Below are 23,543 nucleotides of genomic sequence, written 5' to 3' on the forward strand. Positions count from 1 at the left end.
CATGATCTCAGAGAACACGAAGGAGTAATACATCAACAAATTTTGAAAAATCACTTCCAAATGACACATAACGGATATGATATGTTTTCTTTCAACAACTTTCTATACATAATATATGCCGATGTAGACGAGCCAAGCATGCAAACTTATTCACTTAGCAACTGATTCATCTAAAAATTAAATAATATGAAAAGAGCGAAAAAACGCTTATGCCTCTCGATATCCTCTCAAACTTTATACAATGTGTTTATAATAACCTAAATATTATCTTGTAAAATTTCTGTAAATTAGCATCCTCATCATTAATTATATTATATCCATGATACATTGATACTTCTATGTTTAAAACATTTTTCAATTAGCCTTTGCAAAAAAAAAAGAATTAAAGAACATTTTCAATTCTATCTGAAATCAAAATTCTTCCAAAGGTAGTTGAAGCATATGGATGGACAAATTAATTGATTTTAAAATGTAAAGGAAACGATTTGAGACGATAAGTTCATTGCATCAGCAGCCAGCCAGCCATACGAGAAATAAAACATGGAAAAAAACTAGTCACTGCATGTATGATGATGATAGTGACATAAATTGGTTGCACAATATACATAGAAAAGTCGTGGAAGAAAAATCAAAGATTTCTATTTGTGTTGGGTCAGGATGATGTACCGTAGGTAAAACAGGTTACACCATCATGCTTAGTTTTTAGGGTGGTATTAAAAATCATATGATGTGCTTTCCTGGTCTACACGAGGACACCACACGTGGAACGCACCTAAATTATGGAAGATAAAATATAAATATTAATCCAATAAAAATATTATTCGATTAGCAAAACATTTTTTTCCCTCTCTCTCTCAATATTATTCGTCTATTTGTCTCCCTCCCTCTTACCAAATAAAAAAACATTTTTTCCGAATTATTTGCTTCTAAAATAATATAACAAATAGGCGGTGAAACATCTAAAAACTAAAATTAAGTTGATGACCAATTAATCCATGTTTTAAACATTTGAAAATTTAAATTTTATTAAGTAATAGAAAGTAACACCTTTATAAACTTTGACAATATAAAACATTAAAACGAAATGTATATATATATATATACGTAAATGATATACATGGTAATGGATATACATCGATATTACTTTGAAACCTTCTTAGTTTATCACCAACTTAATTTCTTTTTGCATCATATGATTCATATCACCAACCTAATTAGGACTAGAACTTTTCTATATGCCCTTAATTATGTTATCCTCTTTCTTAAGCGGTAATTAGACGTCACGGCAATCTCCATTATCGTGTAGAGGTTTTGAAAAGGTAATCATAATTTGACTGGAAACCAAAAATATTATTTGTTTGACCATTCGCCGTTGTTTGTGCTTTTTACTGCAAAACGCTTGATGAATAATGGCGATCTTAAATTTATTTGAGAATATAATAAACTTACTTTTTTGCAGGATTTGCTGAATAACATAACTAACACTGTATTTACAAAGATTATTGTAATAATCTTGGTATTAAATTAAATTCAAGTTAGAATTTTTTATTAAAGTGATTAGAATATTAACAAGAAAGTAAGAAAAACTAAATTTGGCTTATATCTTTTTTTTGGGTATATATATGTGTTCTTATCCGAGTCAAATATCTTCTCCGACTATAAAACTATATATTGTATATGTGTTTTATGTATTTATGATATTTTTTTATTATTACAAATTTTTAAAAATTTATGAGTTAGTTTTCATAATATATAGATGATAAATGGTATAACACTGACATTTTGAAAACGTGATTTTGCTACTTTTACTTTTCAAAATATTTATGAAATTTTCAATAATGTTATATATTTTACAATTAGCTTGCTAAAAAATCTAACTAGAAAAAAAAAAATAGGATTAATCTATGCTAACTAATTTTCCAACCTTTCTTAACTGTTTTATAAAAAAACATAAAAATTTAATTAACTGTTACTAATTATTCAGTTATATTCTTGTTCTTCTATCTATATAACATTTCAGTAAGAGCATATTTTTGGAATAATTTAAAATTTTCTTCAAACTGGTATAATAAAATACAACATATTGTATGATCTTTAACAAAAAAAACATATTGTATGCCGAAGGATTATATATGTCGTTAATTACATCGATAACTAACTTATAAAGATCAGATATATAAAATTCATTAATCTTACGTTTTATTTGTATCACATGATCAAATTTATAACCAGGTAGCTAATTCTAAAACTAACTTCAATATTTTCTTTTTTTATATGTAAGCAAAAGTTCAATCCAATTCAATAATGCTACATGCATTATACCATACTAGGTTAGGAGCCGTGTTCTAGCACGGATTGAAATTTTTTTTAATTATATTATAATTTTAAAATAAAATATAATTTATAGACAGTTTAGCATTGTAAACTTAGAAATAATTGTCATTTTTTTTTGGTATGAATATGAGAGATGTATTTCGGTGAATAGAGATCTAAATGATTTATATTAAAAGCTTGGAAGGATGTTAGGTAAGATTTTATTTTCAATTGCACAATAAAATCTTGAAATCACGATCAAGTATGATTAATTACCAAGTTTTTTTTAATGTCAAACAGTATATTTTTATGACTAACAGTAAATATAGTCTAATAAAATATGAAATAATCAAGATTTTTTTTGGAAATTGTATAAATCATTGCAATATTTTATTTAAGAAGATTTCTTGGAATTTGTTAAGTGTATTTATATAGCTCAAGGATTGACCAATTAATCTATAATGTTTTTTTGTAAGGTATATTTAATCTATAACTTATTTTGTAATCAACTTATAAAAATTAGATAGTATAAAAAAAATTGTGTACTTCCGTTTTATTATATAGAGATCATACCATATGTAGCTAAACAATATTTATGAAAAATACGTTACATGTGCTATTGGGAAAAAAAAAGAATTTGAACTTTTTTTTGTTGTCCGAATACTAAAGTGGTAGTGCGGACGAAACCGATACTAAATTTTGTTTTTAATCACAAAATACTAAAACTCACTTTTTGATAAGTCACTTATCTTAAACTTTTTTAATATATAATATGCTTAACTCTATAATTTTTTTTGTGATGAAAAACAAAACAACATTTTGATGACATAAACTCTGAATGGAAAGACTCTAACAAAAAAGTTTTGCTACTTTTGAAAAAAAGTTTTACGCGAAATTGCATAATTACTTTTATTTTTACATGGTATATATAACAAAAGACTCTAACAATAATGTAGAATTTTATCATAAATACAAAAATTTATTCTCAATTCTTCTTTATTTTATATTTAGTGAAAAAATCATAGTTGAATATTGGTTGTTAAACGAAACATTCTCAAAACTAAAACATTAGTATAATACTTTCTAAATTCTAAGTAAACAAAAAAAACAATGATAACTACACTATCATACGTCAGCTAAAATGATGCTATTGAATCATGATCATAATGAATTTTCTTTTACATTGAAAGAAAACCAACTATTCTCGATTTTTTTTTTGTATTATTTATTTTTAAAATAAAAATTAATACAGTATATATATATATATATTAGTTATTTATTTAATCAATACAGCATATACATACGACCAAATTGCCCAAAAAAAAAAACTGTATTTTAAGAAAGACTACTAGTGTTAGTCTGTTAGACTAGATATAGTTTCCAAAACTAACTATAGTATTATTACTATTCAACGTAAACAAACATGCACTTATTTTATATACATATAAACATTTTAAAAACATTTTAAATGATTATTCATGCTTGTCGACGAGCTGATAGGTTCCAGCAAAAGCCTATAAATTACAAGGACAAGAGGACTTACAAATCACCAATCAAACACTTTCCTCCATGAGCAATATTCAAGAAATGGAAATGATATTGATGTTCTCTTTGGTCTCAACGACAATCTTAACCCTTGTCTTGCTTACAAAATTCCTCAAACGAACAGTCACCAAAGTGAACCGACCACCATCTCCATGGCGACTTCCGTTGATTGGTAACCTCCACCAGCTCAGCCTCCACCCTCACCGTTCCCTCCGATCCCTCAGCCTCCGGTATGGACCACTCATGCTCCTTCATTTTGGTCGTGTCCCCATACTAGTAGTCTCCTCCGGTGAAGCCGCTCATGAGGTAATGAAGACACACGATCATAAGTTTGCTAACCGCCCCAGATCGAAAGCTGTTCATGGGCTTATGAATGGTGGGCGTGATGTGGTGTTTGCTCCCTATGGAGAATATTGGAGACAGATGAAGGTATTTCACTACCTTTCTTATATATCTATGTATTATTTCGACATTTTTTCGGTCTACATGCAACTTACACCGACTAATGCACTAACGAAATCTATAATATTATGTATATTCTTCTATCAACTAATGATGCTTTTGAATCTTGTTTTGGATGAAGAGTATATGCATTTTGAATCTTCTCACCAACAAAATGGTTGCGTCCTTTGAGACGGTAAGAGAAGAGGAGTTAAAGGCAATGTTGAAGAAGCTGGAGAAGGCAAGTTCTTCTTCTTCATCCGAAAATCTGAGCGAACTCTTTATTACTCTACCAAGCGATGTTACGAGTAGAGTTGCCTTGGGAAGAAAACATAGTGAGGACGAAACCGCAAGGGATCTCAAGAAGCGAGTGAGGCAGATCATGGAGCTTTTAGGAGAGTTCCCGATCGGGGACTATATCCCGGCTTTGGCATGGATAGATAAAATCAACGGTTTCAATAATAGGATTAAGGAAGTGAGTCAAGGTTTTAGCGATCTTATGGACAAAGTGGTACAGGAACATACAGACGCGGGTAATCAGAAAGCGGATTTCGTTGATATACTGTTATCAATCGAAAAAGAAGAGAATAATGGATTCCAAGTTCAAAGAAACGACATAAAATTTATGATCTTGGTAAGATATCATTATAAATATCATTATAAGCCAAGTCATCAATAACTTTTCATCACGTAAGCAACATTTTTAGTTTGAGTAATGACATGTAACTTTTCATTACTTCATCAGGATATGTTTATAGGAGGAACTTCAACAACTTCAACTCTACTAGAATGGACAATGACGGAACTGATTAGACGTCCAGAGAGTATGAAGAAACTCCAAGATGAGATTCGGTCAACCATTAAGCCAAATACTACATACATAAAAGAAAAAGAAGTTGAGAATATGACATACTTAAAAGCCGTGATTAAAGAGGTCCTCAGGTTGCATCCTTCTCTTCCACTTGTACTTCCCAGACTCTTAAGTGAAGATGTCAAAGTAAAGGGATATAACATAGCCGCAGGGACAGAGGTAAAGACATTTTTTTTTACCTTCGCAGTCAACTTGTTCACACATAACTTTACATATACATCTTAAGTCATGGTTATAAATTTAAAAGAAACATGTTTTCCGTGCAGGTGATCGTCAATGCTTGGGCAATCCAAAGAGACACTGCGGTTTGGGGACCGGATGCAGAAGAGTTTAAACCAGAGAGACACTTAGAGTCAGCTGTGGATTACCATGGAAAAGATTTAAACTACATTCCATTCGGGTCAGGGAGAAGGATATGTCCAGGAATAGGACTTGCTTTGGGTTTGGCAGAGGTGACAGTGGCCAACCTTATTGGCCGATTTGACTGGAGGGTAGAGGCTGGTCCAAATGGGGATGAATCTGATCTTGCTGAAGCCATTGGTATCGATGTTTGCCGCAAGTTTCCTCTCATTGCTTTTCCATCTTCTGTTATGTAAAATGCTTCTCTTTCACCTCGTTTTGTAATAAGAAGAGTTGTAAGAATTGGCAACCCTTCATTTTGGAATATAATTAAGCATACGCTTAGTTATTAATTATTAAGCATACACAATTAATAAAGTCAATATAAAAATTAATTTTTAAAAATTATTTATGAGTCTTCCATAAATCTTACTAACTTGTTTTTTTTTTTTTTTTTGCTTACTAACTTGTTTATGTTTGTCATTATTTGTTAGCTAAATTTAAAATTGATTTAATAATACAAAGTTTAAAATATATTCCATAGAAATTTTTAATAATGGCTTTTGACTATGAGAATTTTAAAATATAATATCTAAATCACTTGATTTTTTGGATTAAATCTACATATATTATTGTTATAAACTTATATTCGAGAATAATTTTGTTTTCCCATATGAATTATTTGATCAAATAATTCTTTAATGTATATGTGTGCATTAACTTTAGTTTTGCAATAAAATAAAAGATACATATTAGAAACAGGCCTGACCAACATAGTTTTTAATTAGATAAAAACTAAATATACATATATATATATATATATATATATTTGATGTTATTATGAACATTTCGGTCCACATTCTTTGGTCCTCCCGTTATCGTAGCAATATATATATATATATATATATATTTGATGTTATTATGAACATTTCGGTCCACATTCTTTGGTCCTCCAGTTATCGTAGCAAGGGCATTCTACTTTGTGTCTATATGTTCTCAATGGTACGCACAAACATGTGTTACTACATTTGTTTCAGTAAAACAAACATGGTTTCTTGTGAGATGTCTCTGAACATCAACGTTGACATTCCGCTGGACATTCTGGACAATAATAAATAAATGACTAAACGTATTATTATTCACCACATTCATTGAATATAATATATGAATGAAAGAACAAGTGATGTTATTTACAATTTACCTTCTACTCGAAGTGAACCTCCTACACCCTTCTGAATTTTGTTGGATAACACAAATAAATTTGTGATGCAAAAGAATAGTAAAATTATACATATGTTTTCTTGTCAATATATATATATATATATATATATATATTAATTTAAAATATTTTGATAAATAATATACATATATGTTATATTATTTTTTGTAATATATTTGATTTTTTTATAAAGAAAACTAAGTACTAACCCACGCTAAGCCGTGAACTGAACATTTTATTTAAATTAAATTAATAATTTCTTCTGTTATCTTGTTATTCATTATTAGTCATTCATCTAGGCTACTTACAATCCCTGTTCAAAAAATCGGCCGATTTGACCGATTCAATGCCATGTAATCGCTAAGCAGCAAGGAGCCGTCACGATTATATTCAAATTGGAATAAAAATCGGGCAAAAAAATAAAAATCTCATTTTGAGTTGATTTTCCACTTAAATATAATGTTAAGTGTGTAGATCTACTATTTCTATGTCATATCCAGATAAAAAGATAATGAAATCTGTAAAAATTGAGTTTTAAAAAATCGGCTGCCATCGACTAGGGTTTTACGGTGAGAAGATGACTGGCAAATTACCATTTTGCCCCTTATTAATAAAAGCGACAAAAGTGGATAATACGCATGATTAGTGAATCAAACTCGTCACCTTAGGGGTTCTTAGCAAGCCTTCAACCAATTGAACTGTCAAATACTTCAGAAATATCTCGGTACAACTTATATACAACTATACAAATTAGATATTTTATTATTTATTATATATAATAATAAAACACCCTAAAACTAATTCCTGATTTATATCCAATTTTCCAATTAATTGCTAGGAACTCTCTCACCGCCCGACTAAGGCCTAACAATTTTTAAGACAGGACTTACAATTAAGAATAATATTAAAAGATAGATAATAACAAGAACTTGGCCTAGTTCCCTATTTTCAGAATCTGTAAATTATCCTATGCTTTAAAATGGGGAACCGAGCCAAGTTCTTGTTATGATCTATCTTTTATAGTTATTCTTAATTGAGAAGTAATATTATGATCGGGACACTAGGTTGCATCTAATGTTATAAATTTGTGATGCAAAAGAATAGTAAAATTGTACATATGTTTTCTTGTCAATATATATATATATATATATATATATATATATTAATTTAAAATATTTTGGTAAACAATATACATATATGTTATATTATTTTTTGTAATATATTTGTTTTCTTTTTTAAAAGAAAATATTCTTAATTTATCATTTTATATAAAAGAATAAACCTTATGGATTTGAGGTGCTTCACCTCGACTTTCTAATGCTTCAGCCTATACCAAAAAAAATAAATAAATATAAGAGCCCAACTTTTAATGAATTCATAATCCATAAAAATGAAAAAAAGTATTTGAACTTTAAAAATAAAAAGTATTTGAAATATTATATTAGAAAATTGAATAGCAAACAACAAACAAGATACAATGAAGACAACGATGAGCTTCGCCGTTTTCGAAACCTCTACTTTGATTTTTTTTTTTTGAGTGTATTCTAAAGTGAGTGTTACATCTATTTATAACCAATAAAATTGGCATATTATTGAAGGTATTCAAATACTAATGAAACACATTTAATATATGTTGACATTTTATCATATTCAAAGATATATATGTGTTCTTTCTAAATTAATTTTATGAAATAATTTTATTAATATGGTAGACAATATTGTATTTATTATTAAAATATGTGTTTCCTCTCCTAAAATAATTTCCTAAAATTGAGTTAATAAGTTGACAAAACAACGTCGAGTGGACTCACACCGTCAGGGGTGACGGTCTTGGTGCGCAACGAGGACGATGCGATCTGTTAGTGGGATGAATTCTGACACCCTGGTCTCAGAGACTTGCGAAGAGGTTTAAAAGAATTGATTTGGCCACCTATGTCACCAAAGTGCACTTATCTTTTCGGTCAAGGGTCCTAAGAGAAATCCAGAGTTAAGCGTGCTTGAGCTGGAGTAGTCTTAGGAAGTGATTCTCGAAACTGTGTAAGTGAGGACAAAACACAGGGGAAGATCATGTGGTTATTTATACGGACGGTAAATAAGTCATTAAAGCCTCCCGGACGTAGCAAATTGACCGTTGGATATGGATGGGCTCACGCGCCTAGTGAGAGGACGTGAATCCCATTAAGGAAGGCGGGCCTATGGTGTAACATCCACGAACCAGAATCCCGGTTTGGGAGGTGCATCGGTCAATGCAAGGTCGGTTTTTGCGAAGGCGACTTAAGTTAAACGCGTGTTTGGCTGCGTTTTGAGGTTAGAAAAACCCTTAAGTCGAGTTAAAAGGAGTTTGTGTCGTGATTAATCGAGTTTAGACATTTCTGAGAGAAAAGAAAGAGATAAAGAAGTTCTTAAGTGTTCTTGAGAGTTTTAGTGATTTGTGGCTTTTCTTGTGGAGATCTGTAGCTGGGATCGTTGTACGAGCTTGCTAAGAGTGTAGATCCGTCGTTTTAGAGTCATAATCTTCTTTGTAAAAGGTGAGTGCATGACCATGGCTTATCTAAGCTTGAGATTTCTCTGATTTTCATGTTTATGTGTTATGTGGTTGATTCCTTGGCTTGTTAGTGTGTTCATGTGTCACTTAGGGCTTTGGGAGGCTTTTTGTGGCAATGGATTGTGTTTTGGTGGTATAGGAAACGGAGATCCGGCGAGGAGCTTCGGGGAAGATGATGCAATGCGAGGACGGCGCAATTTGACCTCGGAGTTGATGCCATGTGGAGATGTCGATCGATGCAATTAAGGATTTTGTGAAATGTCGAGCATGCATCGGTCGATGCAGTGTTGGTGTGGGTCGATGAAGATGAGTCTTGCATCGGTCGATGTAGGCTTACGTCGATCGATGCAACCCCTGTTGGTGTCGGTCGATGCATTGGTTGGTGTCGGTCGATGCAGCTTGTCCTGGTTTGTTTGTTGATTGTTGTTTGATGGTTAGAGTATCTCAATTGCTTGTGGGTATAGCCCAGTATATGGGAGGATTGCCTCACTGAGTGTTTATAATAATACTCACGCATCTCATATGTGTTGTGGTACATGTAAAGACAAAGTGTGATCTTGGAATCAAGGAGATGAAGAAGAGGATGTTCTAGTGGCTCGTTGTTGTGGTCTGGCTTCTGTTAGATTGCTAGAGTTGAGTCATTAGAATGTTGCTAGGTTACTGGTTATTTGGTTTATGACTCTTCTGGATTAAATCATTGGTTATTGTTTTATTATTTATTGATTATTGGTTAATTGTATTGTTTGGTTATTTTCGCTGTTTTGTTTGAATGTGGTTAAGTAGTTAGTGAGTACGGGATCACTAGGATAATAATATATTAAAAAAATGGATCGAGTTGTTTCACATGGACTGAGATTGGACGTGGGGCCCACTGAGAGGTGGCGGTCGGGGTGTTACAAGTGGTATCAGAGCCGAACCCAAACGAGTGTGGAGTCAAGTGGGCTCACACCGTCGGGGGTGACGGTCTTGGTGTGCAACGAGGACATTGCGGTTTGTTAATGGGGGTGAATTGTGATATCCCGGTTTGCGGAAAGGTTTAAAAGAATTGATTTGGCCATCTATGTCACCAAAGTGCAATTATTTTTTCGGTCACAATAGTAAGCAACAAACAAGATACAATAAAGACAACAATGAGTTTCACCATTTTTTCTTTTTCTTTTCACTTTTGATATTTTTTAGTGTATTCTTAAGTGAGTGTTAAATCTATTTATAACCAATAAAATTGGCATATTATTGAAGGTATTCAAATATTTATGAAACACATTTAATATATGTAGACAGTTTTATTATATTCAAAGATGTGTTTTCTTTCTAAATTAATTTTATGAAACAAATAAGCATTACCTATTTTTGTGTTGAATATAAAAAGCATTTAATATATGAAAAAACATTTATACTCAATCTTTATATTGTATCATTATGACAATTGCGGTCCAAAGTGTTTGGATGCCTAAAGCCCATAAATATTTTTGTTGCCCATTTACAAACAAAACCAAAAAAAGTGTTAAAATTTTCATTTATAATTTTATTCTAAATTCCATGCTCCTTAAAATTCAAATTTGATCTGCTGCCTAAAAACATGCTTGTTGGACTTTAGGTCTGGGCTGGCCCTGTTGTGACCATTTGAGTCTTAATACTATTCTTCCTTTGATACATCTACTATATGTGTTCATAACTCTCATCATTCTATTTCACATGCATCAATCATATTTTAATATTTGTAATTAAAATTTAAAAATTATATGTCGACACATAGTGGTAAGGTTCTTAAGACCGTGGAGAGTAAAGTAACAGTTTGAGAAAATACACAAGTGAAAGAATAAACCTCTTTTCGAGAATTTATGATAGAGATAATTTAGATAAGGTTTTACGATATGTTTCCGTAGCTAGTTTGGTACATTTGTAAAGCCCATGAGGTTGTGAACTATAAGTATTATAATGGATGTGTAAATGTCTATCTATAAATCCCTTGAGGTTGCTCTTAGTAAAAGTGAGGCAGGGTTCCTATATAACCAAGTCAATCGTAGTGATAGATATCGTTGCTTCCTAGGTGGACGACCTACTAGTCTTCATCTCTCTCGTATAGATGGGTTTTGGAAATTAGATGAACTAACCAACGATGTGGGTTTCTATAATTACATGAGATGGATTTAGACAGGTTTTCAAGGGAATGGACTTTTTAGAGATAGCTTTAGGAATGGTGAAAGCCTGAAATGGTTGAGTCAATATTTAGAAGAAGAGAACCTTGAGTGTACATAAGGCCCCCCTCCAAGCAATGTTACCCCTCATGAGTGTATATGAGGGTGCAGTCTCAGCCGTCGTGGACATGAATGAACCTATATCAGAGATTAAAAGGTCACAAAACCACAGTAAAAATCATGTAACTTTTTAGAGAAAATCGTGCTTTACACCACTAAATAGGGGTTGGGACGTTCTCATCAATCCCTTTATTGTAATTTTATAAAGTATATTCTATGACTTTAAACTTTTTGTTATGACTCGGTCCATCATTGTTTCTTTGCCCCACCATACCTTGTGTTTGAAAATTTGTGCATTGTAGACTTTTACGCATGCCATTTGAAAGAATAGTACAAAGATGTTTGGGTATTCCATCCTTGTATTGATATTACAAAGGGTGTATTTCATGTCGAAAACTTCAAACAATAGACCACTTCAACTGTGCTCAAAATTGATTTATCCAAGTATGATTATTAATATCGAAATCACAATTAGTTAACCTAATGAACAACATAGAAGATTCGCCCTTTTCATGTTACTTACTTATTCTCTAACAGTTGTAATTAAGGCTTAGTTTCTTTTGTTGTACAATTCATCTATCAATTGTCAAATTAAACTGGCAAAGGTATACCGTGAAACATAGTTAGTTAAATAACTCCGAAGATATGTATCTCTTTAAAGAAAACTTTACCTAGAACTTTTTGTGCCGTGCTCCACTTTTTCATCGCTTGTACAACATCTCCTGTTGAAGACACTGAAAAACACTATCTATGATTGGAACTATCTTTCTTATTTATTTGATCCTATTTATATATAGATTCTAAACTACAAATTTCTTACAGATCTCTTATCATCATCTCGAAGACTTTGTACTATATCTAGATATTTAAAATTGCAACTATCTATATTCGTTCTTTTTGTCTCTAAATTATTATACCATACAACCATATTATTGTTATTTAACAACACCTGTATAATTGACTCATGCTAAGTAATGTTTTTTTGTTTAGTTTTGTCCAATTTTGTTTTGCTAGATATTGTTTTGTAATTAAACTTTACCCAAAATCAAGTTTCGTTTCGATATATCAGTTATTCACCCATTTCTTGTGGTTAGAAACCATTACAATTTGCAGAAGAAAAAAGAAAGAATAGCATGTCTAGCTGGTTAATTAATTAGTTGAAACTATACACAACTTTGTGGCACTGTGTAAAGGAAAGAAAAGAAACAAAAAACAATATTAAATGGTAGAATCAGAATAACAAAAAAAACTAGTTGTCCAAGTACTGATTCGTTATCCATAAGGAAAAAAGAAAGAACAGATGTAGAGTATAAGTACTCTTCTTTCGAAAGAACAGATTCGCACCAATTGCAAAACTGATAATTTCATCCCCTCAAAAAGAACAAAGACATGATTTATTATAGTCTTTTTCTCCCAAATCAAAGTAAAATACTCAACGGACTTAGGTGCGGTTGAGGAGAATTTTACATATTTTTTTTATGTGTTATATGGTATATTTGGAGGCGAAGAACCGCAAAATCTTCGAGAATATTTGCAAAGATCTTGAAGACACTAAAGGATTTTCCAAAGAAGCAGAAGCATGGAGAAGAGCACATACAAGAGAAGAAACTTCTGAAGAAATGACTCTTAAGAGCAAATGCAAGATTCTTCAGCTTGATATCATGTTTCATTGATGGATCTTTAATTTGCACGCTTCAAACGCTCGAAGTGAAGAATGTTGGATATTGTGTCTATTGGAGATCTGCATTTGGATTGAAAGGTTTGCGTCCATGTTTATCCCTTTTTTTTTATACTGAGCTTGAGACCCTTCTACGGGCAGTGAAGAGTTTGTTGCCAATTTCTATGACTGATGGCCTACTTTCGATACAAAGGGTTTCTTGTATTACGTGAATCTCTTTCTATATATTATACTTTTGTTGTTTAGGAAAATATTTGATCTGAAACTTAGATTCGTTGTATTGCACACACAATGGTGCCTGTAATTACCTGCACTGCCATATGACAGATAAAAAAAATCATATGATATTTACTAATTTCCGATTAAAAAGGACAAAAACATGTAGATTTTTTTCAATGCAAAATGAGATCCCACAGTTAATAGTTTCCTCGTTCATATTTTGACCTTGATGTTATAAAATTAAGATTTGCGGAAGATTAGTCTAAAGCGTGACATAGCCAAAGGTCCCCAAAACTCTTGAAAAGTGAAGACAAGACGCATTGATTTGAGAGATTAAAATCAACAACTTTGGCTTGATAGTCTTGAAAAGAAAAGACCGAAACCTTCCTTGAAGCTGTTAACTAAAATGTTATTTACAGTTGAAGAGCATTTTAGTTTCAGCATATATGAAAAATACACGATGACTTTGATTTAGACTTACAAATTTGACTGACTCATGGAAAGAAAATCAATGATGGCATGCATGATGAGAAATTGACGAAGATATAACTGGACATGAAAGTCGTGGAAGAATAGTCAAAGTTTGACAAAAATAAAATAAAAATTAAATCATATACAGTATGTGTCACCATCTTAGTCAAATCCTTTTTTAACAAAACTCTTGTATATATTTTGACTTGTTTATGATATGTTGGTAATTTCCAACTTTAAAAAAAAAACTCTAATAAATTTCAAAACATGAGTTAGTTTTTCAATACTTTGGAGTATCTTCACAAAAATTTCTCAAAATGTTAATTAGTATACAATGTATTATAATGTCACTACAATTGGATCAACGTTATAGCAATATATAGCAACAGAACAATTTAACTTACAAAGTGATTCCAGTAATAAAAATTGAATATATATCTATCAACTATATACGCTTTATTTTTATGACATGATCAAATTTATATAAATAGCTAGTTAAAAAGAAAGTTCACGTCTAACTCCGAAAATTGGATTCTGTATATTATTTTCAAGTGAAAAAATACAACAATAATTATAACTATTAATTATCATAGGTCGGCTAAAATGATATGGTCATGATCATAATGGAACTGTCTGATGAAAAAGAAAAAGTTATATTCCATGATAATTAAAAAACAATATAAACTATACGACCAAAATGCAGAGAGTAGTTGTTAAAAAAGACTAGATATATTGTATTCTATTATATTTCAACGACCCAAATTAATATACGTAAACTAAAATTTAATTGCATATTTGTGTCATTGAGTTCGTACTTGTTAAATGATGAGTTCCGATAAAGCCTATAAATAACAAGGAGAGGGTGAGTTGGAAATCACAGATCAAACACTTTGCTACATGTGTAATATTCAAGAAATGGAAATGATATTGATGATCTCTTTGTGCTTAACGACCCTCTTAACCCTTCTATTGCTTAGAAAATTCCTCAAAGGAACCGCCCCCAAAGTGAACCGACCACCATCTCCATGGCGACTACCGTTGATTGGTAACCTCCACCAGCTCAGCCTCCACCCTCACCGTGCCCTCAAATCCCTCAGCCTCCGGTATGGACCACTCATGCTCCTTCATTTTGGTCGTGCCCCCATACTCGTAGTCTCCTCCAGCGAAGCAGCCCATGAGATATTGAAAACACACGATCTTAAGTTTGCCAACCGCCCTAAGTCAAAAGCGGTTAATGGACTTTTTAACGGTGGTCGTGATGTGGTGTTTGGTCCCTATGGAGAATATTGGAGACAGATGAAGGTACTTCACTACTACTCCTTTTGAATTCCTCTATATATTTTTTTATTCTACAAGTTGCACCCACTCATGTACTAACTTTTATTTAGTATACATTATTTATATTTTTTAAATGTATATTTTTAAATCAACTAATGATGGTTTTGAATCTTGTTTTGGATGAAGAGTGTATGCATTCTGAATCTGCTCACCAACAAAATGGTTGCGTCATTTGAGACGGTACGAGAAGAGGAGTTAAAGGATATGTTGAAGAAGCTAGAGAAAGCAAGTGCGTCTTCTTCATCAGAAAATCTGAGTGAAATATTTATTGCTATAACAAGCGATGTTACAAGTAGAGTTGCCTTGGGAAGGAAACATAGCGCGGACGAAACTGCAAGGGCTCTCAAAAAGCGAGTGAGGCAGATCATGGAGCTTTTAGGCGAGTTCCCGATCGGGGACTATATCCCGGAATTGGCATGGATAGATAGGATCAACGGTTTCAATAATAGAATCAAGGAAGTGAGTCAAGGTTTTAGCGATCTTATGGACAAAGTGATACAAGAACATGTAGAGGCAGGTAATCATAAAGAGGATTTCGTCGATATACTCTTATCAATCGAAAGCGAGAAGAGTATTGGACTAAAAGCTCAAAGAGACGACATAAAATTTATGATCTTGGTAAGTCATTTAGTTATAATCCAATTCATTAACAACTATAGTCACATTTTTATATATTTTGAGTATTGAACAAGTAACTTTTCATTACATTATATCAGGATATGTTTATAGGAGGGACGTCAACAAGTTCAACTCTACTAGAATGGATAATGACGGAGCTGATAAGAAATCCAGAGTGTATGAAGAAACTCCAAGACGAGATTCGGTCAACCATGACGCCAAATACTACATACGTAAAAGAAAAAGAAGTAGCGCATATGAAATACCTAAACGCCGTGGTTAAAGAGGTGCTCAGGGTGCATCCTCCTCTTCCACTGATACTTCCCAGACTATTAAGTGAAGACGTCAAAGTAAAGGGATATGACATTGCCGCAGGGACAGAGGTACACTATTTTCTAAATCAAATTCTTATATGTAAACGGACACCATAAATATTTACATAGTTTTTATTATGGTTATCATTTGCAAAAGAAAATATGTTCTTAACCTAGTAGTCAACTTGTGCACACACACATCTATGAATACGTCTCAACTCTCAAGTCATGGTTATCAACTGAAAAAAAAAAAATCATGTTTGGCGTCTAGGTGATCATCAATGCTTGGGCAATCCAAAGAGACACTGCGGTATGGGGACCAGATGCAGAAGAGTTTAAACCAGAGAGACACTTAAACTCAGATTTGGATTATCACGGAAAAGATTTGAACTTCATTCCATTCGGATCAGGGAGAAGGATATGTCCAGGGATAGGACTTGCTTTGGGGTTGGTAGAGGTGACAGTGGCCAACCTTGTAGGCCGATTTGACTGGAGGGTAGAGGCTGGTCCAAATGGGGATCAACCTGATCTAACTGAATCTGTTGGTCTTGATATTTGCCGCAAGTTCCCTCTCATTGCATTTCCATCTTCTGTTATGTAATATGCTTTCTCTTTTACCTTGTTATGCAATATATTAATAATTAAGAAGAGTTGTAAGAGATAAGTAACTCTTTATTTTAGAACAAATAATTAGTACAATAAAATTTATACTACAATGATTTTTATATGTTTATTTTCATCTGCAAATATAAGATTTATTGTACTAATTATTTGTTTTTATTAAGAAAAAAATAAATCTTCGTGATTAACACATACTATATATAAATTCTTCTCACACTAATATCAATCACATGTATTTTTAATAAAATCAATATACTTTATAATTTTTACTTTCTAATTAAGATGTAAAAAACACATAGTGATAAGGTTTGGAAGGCACATAATCATCAGATTTTTTTATGCAATAGATAAGTGCAAAAATGTTAATATTGCGGAGAGTGAGCAACAGTTTGGAAAAATCTACAAGTACAAAAGTAGACAATGGAAAAACGTTGAACAACGCTCTATTATATAAGAACTGAAGTTTTCATGGCTACACATATATGTTCTATTTATGCGGCATAGAAAGAGACTAATATTTTTCAGCCCTAATTCCCTAAATTATTTAGACAAGAAAAGAGGGAAAAAAAATTGAAAGCACACAATGCGTATCTAAGATAGTAGATTATCAACAACCATAAATGTGATGCCGTATCCATATTTTGTGCTTGATGGGTACTAGTAAATAAGGGCTAGAATCTAATAAAATTAATTGTAACTTCTAAGTGAGCTCAAACCCAAGTGACGTTACTTTCTCCTTTTATTTGGACTTGACGATTGTGTATTAGCCATTTAGCCTATTCAGTAGCTATACCTAGCTAGCTAGGCATTATAGGTGATCATACAGAAAATGAAAAGCACTATTTATAGTGACGATTTACGAATACTAATTGTCTAATATAATAGCATAACTAACTAGAAAAGTTGATAGTTTTTTTATATGTACACATAAGTACGTATGTACGTATTTACCGTGTATATATATATATATATATATATATGTGTGTGTGTGTGTGTACTTACAAATTGGGATAACAAGATAATGGTGCATCGCAGCTGGTGCTGAATGCTTATGATCATCTCGTGCTCGACTAGCAAGTTGATAAAGTACTTCTTCAAGAGATCAATTGATAATGAGCCAAGCCGTGTGCGGTCGCCTCTTCGATGTTGCTAACAGCTGTTCAAGAAATTAACAATGTTCTGCACTTTTCAGGTTAATATGACATCAACTGTATTTATTTCTCAAATTCTAAGTATACAAGTCCAAGTAATTTTTAACAAACTCATTTCTCAATATACGTACAGTACCTCACATTTTTGTTAGTCATATATGTTGATTTGCTAAAATTTGTATTAAGTGGTCCTAAAGGTAAAGGGCACTAAAAGCTGAGCAAAGGAAGATGAGAACAAACCATTTCTTGACAAATTTGAAATGAAAGTAAGAAATATATACGGCTATATATATATCCATACTATAACCACAAATTGTGTGTCCATAATGTAATATCATTCATCATTAATAAACACACGATACATTATGTTGTTACTTATAGGCTTATTGCTAAGTCTCTCAACACTCCAGAGTCAAAAATGTTGTTTATCTAGTAAATAATAAAAGCTGCTTACGACATTGATAAAATACAGGCATAATTAATCTACTACTTCAGCTATATGGATATATCTATGTGTGGTTTTATGACAAGAAGCACAATATTACTACTTAATTACTTGACTGTTAATTAAGTTTATAGTAGCATACGACAATATGCACATGATCAAGCCGCCGGAGCAACGTCACAATCGTCGTCGTCATCGTCTCCTCCGTTCTCTTGGCCACCATTTTGTAAGTAAGTAATCGGCTGAGTCCGAGTTGACTCGTACAGCCAGCCTTCTCCGTTGTTGTTGCGACTCACTGTCAACACTGCCATTGTTGATCTATCCGGGAGCTTTGTGTGTTTGTTTCTCGTTTAGTGTTGGTTGGCGTTATAGAGCTCATGATACTGCCTCTCAATTTATAGCAATTTCAGGTATACCTAGATTCTCCAAGAATAATTATCAACAGCACACGCGTTTTTGTAAGGTTAATATCTAGTCACGTGATCATGAAGCTATCAGTAATGTCCAATCTAATTATTATTAGGAATCGTTATATGGAAAAAGTAGGTGTTGATCACAAATTATTAGAACAAATATTAGTTTATTGTTTAGATTATCTATAGATAGGACAAGTTTAGAGCAAAAATTTTAGCTATCTAATGAAAATGTGTAAATGTTAACGTTTTAAGAATTTTCGATCTGATAAGTCTTTAAGAAAAGAAACGTAAAGAGATCAAAACCAGTGTGTCATTAAAGTTGAACTAACATTGACTCAATTATATTTGTTGCTAATTACACTGACTTAATTCTTGATACGAGTCAATGGGCATATATATATATATCTAGTCATAGGCACACATGTTTAATTTGCTCACACACAGGAAAAAAAAAGACACATAATTTATACATAAGCAAGGCACCACATTGAATTGATTATCAACATGCTTAGGCTGTTTAGACAAAAAACGACAAATGAAATACCAAAAAGAAAAAAATTCATATTCCTTTTGTTTCTCTCTATCTACGACGACATCTTTTGGTTTCGTTGCCCTTTGTGAAAAGCTAAGAGAGTGCAAAGTGACCTGGCCACGGTTATGACCACAAGTTTGGACAACGTGGCACGTCATGGCTCGCACGTGAGCCAACCTCATGGAAGCTATTCGCAGCTAACGTTTTACACGTGGTGGGAACAGTTCATGCACACTCTCACGTTGCCTCGCCATGCGCCTTCTTGCTCTCTGTCTATACATGTACGAAATCTGCATAAATTAAGTAGGTTCTTTATGTGTGTGTGAATAATGACCTCATTTATACTTTATATCTAACTTTTGGGGATACTTTTTAAAGCATAAAACCCTAAAGCTCGTGTCTTAGTCTTTCTACTATAATTCGAATAATATCTTATGGGAGAATTGAGTCAACGTTAATTTAGTTATATGCGGGGGTTTTTGTTTTTATGTTTTATCTTATCGTAATCCTGAGGCACACCAACTTAAACTTAAACTATTACTTTAGGTTTGACTCCTCCGGTATACTATCTCACTAATTTTGGGCTCGATTTGATTCAATTGGACCGAAAGCTTTTTGTAATGCTAAAGTTGTTGGAGCAAAACTAGAGTACTGTAGAGTTTATTTAGGACTAGACTCTTTTGAAAATTATATTCCTTCTATTCCAAAATATAAGATTTTTTTTGTTAAAATCACAAAAACTAAGAAAAAATAAATATGGTATCACTTAACAAAATTCAACCAATAGAAAAAAAATATTGCACAATTTAAATAGTCGAAATTATCTCTATATTAGTAAAAGAGGAGTACAAAATTATCTTCGGATCGGGTCATAACTAAAATTAACCTGAAATTTACTATTTCGGATCCGGGCTGAAATATATCTGAAATCTCCGTATGGATCATCCAAATAACACCTCCAAATTTTGATTCATCGAACCAAAAACGAATATAATTCCTCACAACAAATTCGGTAAAGATTAATCCTACAATTTAGGCAACATTAAAATTAATTAGACGAGATATGGTATATTAATTATAAATTCAGAATATATATGATTCCCGGATCCCATAACGTACTCCTAAGATCTCATATTCATATCAAATACATATGATTACTGGAATTATCTCTTCTACATACTTCTAAGATCTCATAATTTTACCTAATATATATGCTTACCGGATTTTTAATCCCGTAATTGATCTCTAACCACTGTATCGAAAACTCATTTGACTAAAATTACGGAAATTTGATTACCGAATTAATTGGTAAATCAATTATGATAAAATTTAGATGAGAATATATTTTACCTATAAATACTGATTACTCAAACACATCAGCACCATACCTTCCAACAAAGCTTTCATCCCTTCTTACTTTATCTTCTGAAATGGCTGCCAACTTAGCAATAACTGATCGTGCATCCATCAAGCCTTTGAAGACTGTTTGGAAGATCCAAGTCAAAATCATCCATAGCTAGCAGCAGTACACCAGCTACTCTGGTGAGACCCTCGAAATGGTCCTGGCTGATGTCTCGGTAAGATTACCAACAATACACATAAACTTCATACCTTTATGTTTAGAATATTTTGTAAAAATTAGTCACTTACTATGAATATGTTTTTTCCCCTATTTAGGATACTTTGATCCATGCGACTGTCAAGAAACAACAGCTACATAAGTTCCAGCGTATGATCTTCATAACAAGAGAACAAATGGGAGTAGAAGAATATCGTATATGCCAAGTAAGTTTGATGGTCATAACAGCTTGAAACTCCTTTTTCCTTTCTAAAAGGACCACAATGTGATGAAGATTTGAGGACTTAAGATTCATACAAGGACGCATGTATGGCCAGGGGATTAATAGAAGAATGATTATTCTTTATGTTTCAGTACTTTTAAAAGTTTTAAAACTTTCTTGCTTTATCATGTTTAAGTTGTTTTTTGTTTTCATTCGAGAAATGAAAATGATATGAATAAAGGATATGTTTCTTTTCTATTTAAGGTTGGCAATCATTTTATCTAAGTTTATATATGCAACAACCAATCAAACATATCAAAATGCATTTTCATACAAGTTAAGAAGACTTACCATTTTTAATATGGTGCACAACTTAAACTCCAATTTGAGCAAGAGGATTCCATGAAGGTACCTGAAATATATTACAGATTTTTTTGTATAGTTCAGTAATATGATGCGGAATCTGAAATCAACTTAACCAATTAATTGGGATTAGTTTAGAAGATTACTAAAACCCACAGTTTAATCCAGCGTAATTGATGTTTGTCTGTTTGTCCCTCTGTTTGGTTAGATCTCATTTGCATATTTACTAGAAAATTAGGACATATCAATAAGACAATTAAAAGTTAAAGCAAAGTATACATAACTATTTTTATGTAGTCATCTTGCAAGGGTCTCACCAAAGCAAGTAGTGTACTGTTTCAAAGATTGATTCTCGAATTGACTTGAATCCATCCGCCAGTCTTGAATGGCTTGATGCCATTTGTAAAGAATAATGAAAAAACGAAGCAAAGAAACAGTTAAAAATTGAAGCAAAGTATACATATATAATTCACAGAAATGTCTGAAGGAAATATATCCATCGACTTGATAAAATTTATGAAAACGATTTTGAATCATTACTCAGAATCAAAACAATATTATTCAGAATTCAAACTCATTAAGGTAGTGAAATGTAATTTGATTAACTGTAATCAGAATCAACTTACCCAATTAATTAAGATCCTTCGGAGATTTGTAAACCACAAACCCAAATCCAAAGTATAAGGAGATTTGGTTGGTCTTGATTACGACTGGATCTCCAAAATTGAGAATACATAAAACGGACTGCAGTGTATAATTGAAATAATCGTGTTTCAATCAATTTCTGGTTTAGAAATAGAGATAATCAAATGATTTGAGAAGTGGAAACGCAGTCGACGAGTTCTTTCGGTGAGGGTGATCGTGAAAACTATTCACTTCTCCAGAATTTTTTTTTTTTTAATTTTATCAAACGCCAACTCATTGTATGTTTTGTTTTTTTACAATTTTGTAATAAATTCAAAACACAATTTCGGCTCAACGAAGCCCAGCCACAAAATAAATGTGTTAGTTTGGTCCATCATTTATATTTATTACAAAAACAATTGTATACTGGACTGATATAATGTACTCAAGAAACATAGGTTACACTATATTATTAAGTTACTTTTATGTATATTTTATCCCCTCAATGTTATATTAGACTAATATCACCATACAATTTTATTACAATTTGAGTTATTTAAAATGAACATGTATATAAAATTTTCCCCCGTGCTGTAGTGCGGGTCAGATCCTAGATAAATTAATATAAAAAGTACATTGAAACTTGAAAAACTCTTATAAAATGTGGAACAAAAATAGTCTCAAAGATATCTTCTATATATTAATAGAGAAACATTCTTGAAAAAATGCTAATGTGTCATCGTTAGAGAGCTCAGAGCACGTTCTAGCAAATAAGCTTAAATTAATTATACTAATTACATCTATGCCACTATAGATTTAAATCAAAATTTATTACATAAATTAAAACTATTTGTACCCATTTAATTTGAATTTATATTACTATTCTTTAAGAAATAACAAATTATTTTTTAAAAATTGATAATTATTCATATTTTATTAAAATAAAGTCCATACAAATTTCTCCACCACGTTAAAATTCTTTTCTACATTCAAATATTTCACGGGCGAAATGTATTTTTACACAAAATAGTCACAAATTTGAATAACAATAAAAATTAGTTACATATTTTGTTTTATACAAACGAATCTTAGATCTCAAATAATAATTTTACTTATAATAATTTTATTTGAATCGATTTATCCGCACTATGTGCGGATTGTTTACCTAGTTATATATTAGAACAGAAGGAGTACTTGATGCGGACATCGATCCTACCAACCAAACCGTTGAACCAAATCCTGTACCACATCCTGTACCAGAAGTACGAGAAGGCCCTGTGACACGATCAAAGGCTAAACAGCTAAGGAAGAGGTTTAACCTAGCCATTCAAGACATCATAAGCTCCCTAGAGCTGAAGGACGTCAACTGGTCTGTACCATCATGATGCCGCCACAACATATATGATCACATTGCCGAGGAAGAGCTTGCTGAAGCCTTCAC

The 23,543-nt window shown here is 32.1% G+C and overlaps 3 protein-coding genes and 1 long non-coding RNA gene across 4 annotated transcripts; 2 read left to right on the forward strand and 2 right to left on the reverse strand.

The window, feature by feature from the left end:
• Nucleotides 1-3,864: 3,864 nt before the first annotated feature.
• LOC104786563 (indoleacetaldoxime dehydratase) lies at nucleotides 3,865-5,914 on the forward strand. The gene is made up of 4 exons (XM_010511993.3): nucleotides 3,865-4,287; nucleotides 4,442-4,933; nucleotides 5,045-5,329; nucleotides 5,437-5,914. The coding sequence occupies exons 1-4, from the start codon at nucleotides 3,883-3,885 to the stop codon at nucleotides 5,764-5,766; spliced, it is 1,512 nt and encodes a 503-aa protein (XP_010510295.1). The 5' UTR covers nucleotides 3,865-3,882; the 3' UTR covers nucleotides 5,767-5,914.
• An 8,693-nt stretch (nucleotides 5,915-14,607) lies between these two features.
• On the forward strand, nucleotides 14,608-16,936 carry LOC104786562 (cytochrome P450 71A12-like). The gene is made up of 4 exons (XM_010511992.2): nucleotides 14,608-15,201; nucleotides 15,364-15,855; nucleotides 15,954-16,238; nucleotides 16,441-16,936. The coding sequence occupies exons 1-4, from the start codon at nucleotides 14,797-14,799 to the stop codon at nucleotides 16,768-16,770; spliced, it is 1,512 nt and encodes a 503-aa protein (XP_010510294.2). The 5' UTR covers nucleotides 14,608-14,796; the 3' UTR covers nucleotides 16,771-16,936.
• Nucleotides 16,937-18,353: 1,417 nt separating this feature from the next.
• Nucleotides 18,354-18,771, reverse strand: LOC147943622 (uncharacterized). Its single transcript, XM_087449946.1, has one exon. The coding sequence runs from the start codon at nucleotides 18,695-18,697 to the stop codon at nucleotides 18,545-18,547; it is 153 nt and encodes a 50-aa protein (XP_087306072.1). The 5' UTR covers nucleotides 18,698-18,771; the 3' UTR covers nucleotides 18,354-18,544.
• Nucleotides 18,772-20,139: 1,368 nt separating this feature from the next.
• Nucleotides 20,140-22,371, reverse strand: LOC104786561 (uncharacterized). Its single transcript, XR_767545.3, has 6 exons — nucleotides 21,796-22,371; nucleotides 21,635-21,704; nucleotides 21,467-21,527; nucleotides 20,985-21,030; nucleotides 20,723-20,900; nucleotides 20,140-20,359 (listed from the first exon to the last, which is right to left on the reverse strand). It is a non-coding gene; the product is annotated as an uncharacterized LOC104786561 (long non-coding RNA).
• Nucleotides 22,372-23,543: the final 1,172 nt, after the last annotated feature.

This window comes from Camelina sativa, chromosome 5 (assembly GCF_030686135.1).
Source record: "Camelina sativa cultivar CO46 ecotype springtype chromosome 5, ASM3068613v1".
In the NCBI taxonomy this organism is placed as follows: Eukaryota; Viridiplantae; Streptophyta; class Magnoliopsida; order Brassicales; family Brassicaceae; genus Camelina; species Camelina sativa.

Excerpts from the sequence above, each read along its gene's own strand:
- LOC104786562 (XM_010511992.2), top strand. The coding sequence starts at position 14,797 with ATGTGTAATATTCAAGAAATGGAAATGATATTGATGATCTCTTTGTGC. Across the intron at positions 15,202-15,363 it reads AATATTGGAGACAGATGAAG|AGTGTATGCATTCTGAATCT; the intron begins GTACTTCACTAC and ends TTTTGGATGAAG. Across the intron at positions 16,239-16,440 it reads ACATTGCCGCAGGGACAGAG|GTGATCATCAATGCTTGGGC; the intron begins GTACACTATTTT and ends TTTGGCGTCTAG.
- LOC147943622 (XM_087449946.1), bottom strand. The coding sequence starts at position 18,697 with ATGGCAGTGTTGACAGTGAGTCGCAACAACAACGGAGAAGGCTGGCTG.
- LOC104786563 (XM_010511993.3), top strand. The coding sequence starts at position 3,883 with ATGAGCAATATTCAAGAAATGGAAATGATATTGATGTTCTCTTTGGTC. Across the intron at positions 4,288-4,441 it reads AATATTGGAGACAGATGAAG|AGTATATGCATTTTGAATCT; the intron begins GTATTTCACTAC and ends TTTTGGATGAAG. Across the intron at positions 4,934-5,044 it reads ACATAAAATTTATGATCTTG|GATATGTTTATAGGAGGAAC; the intron begins GTAAGATATCAT and ends TTACTTCATCAG.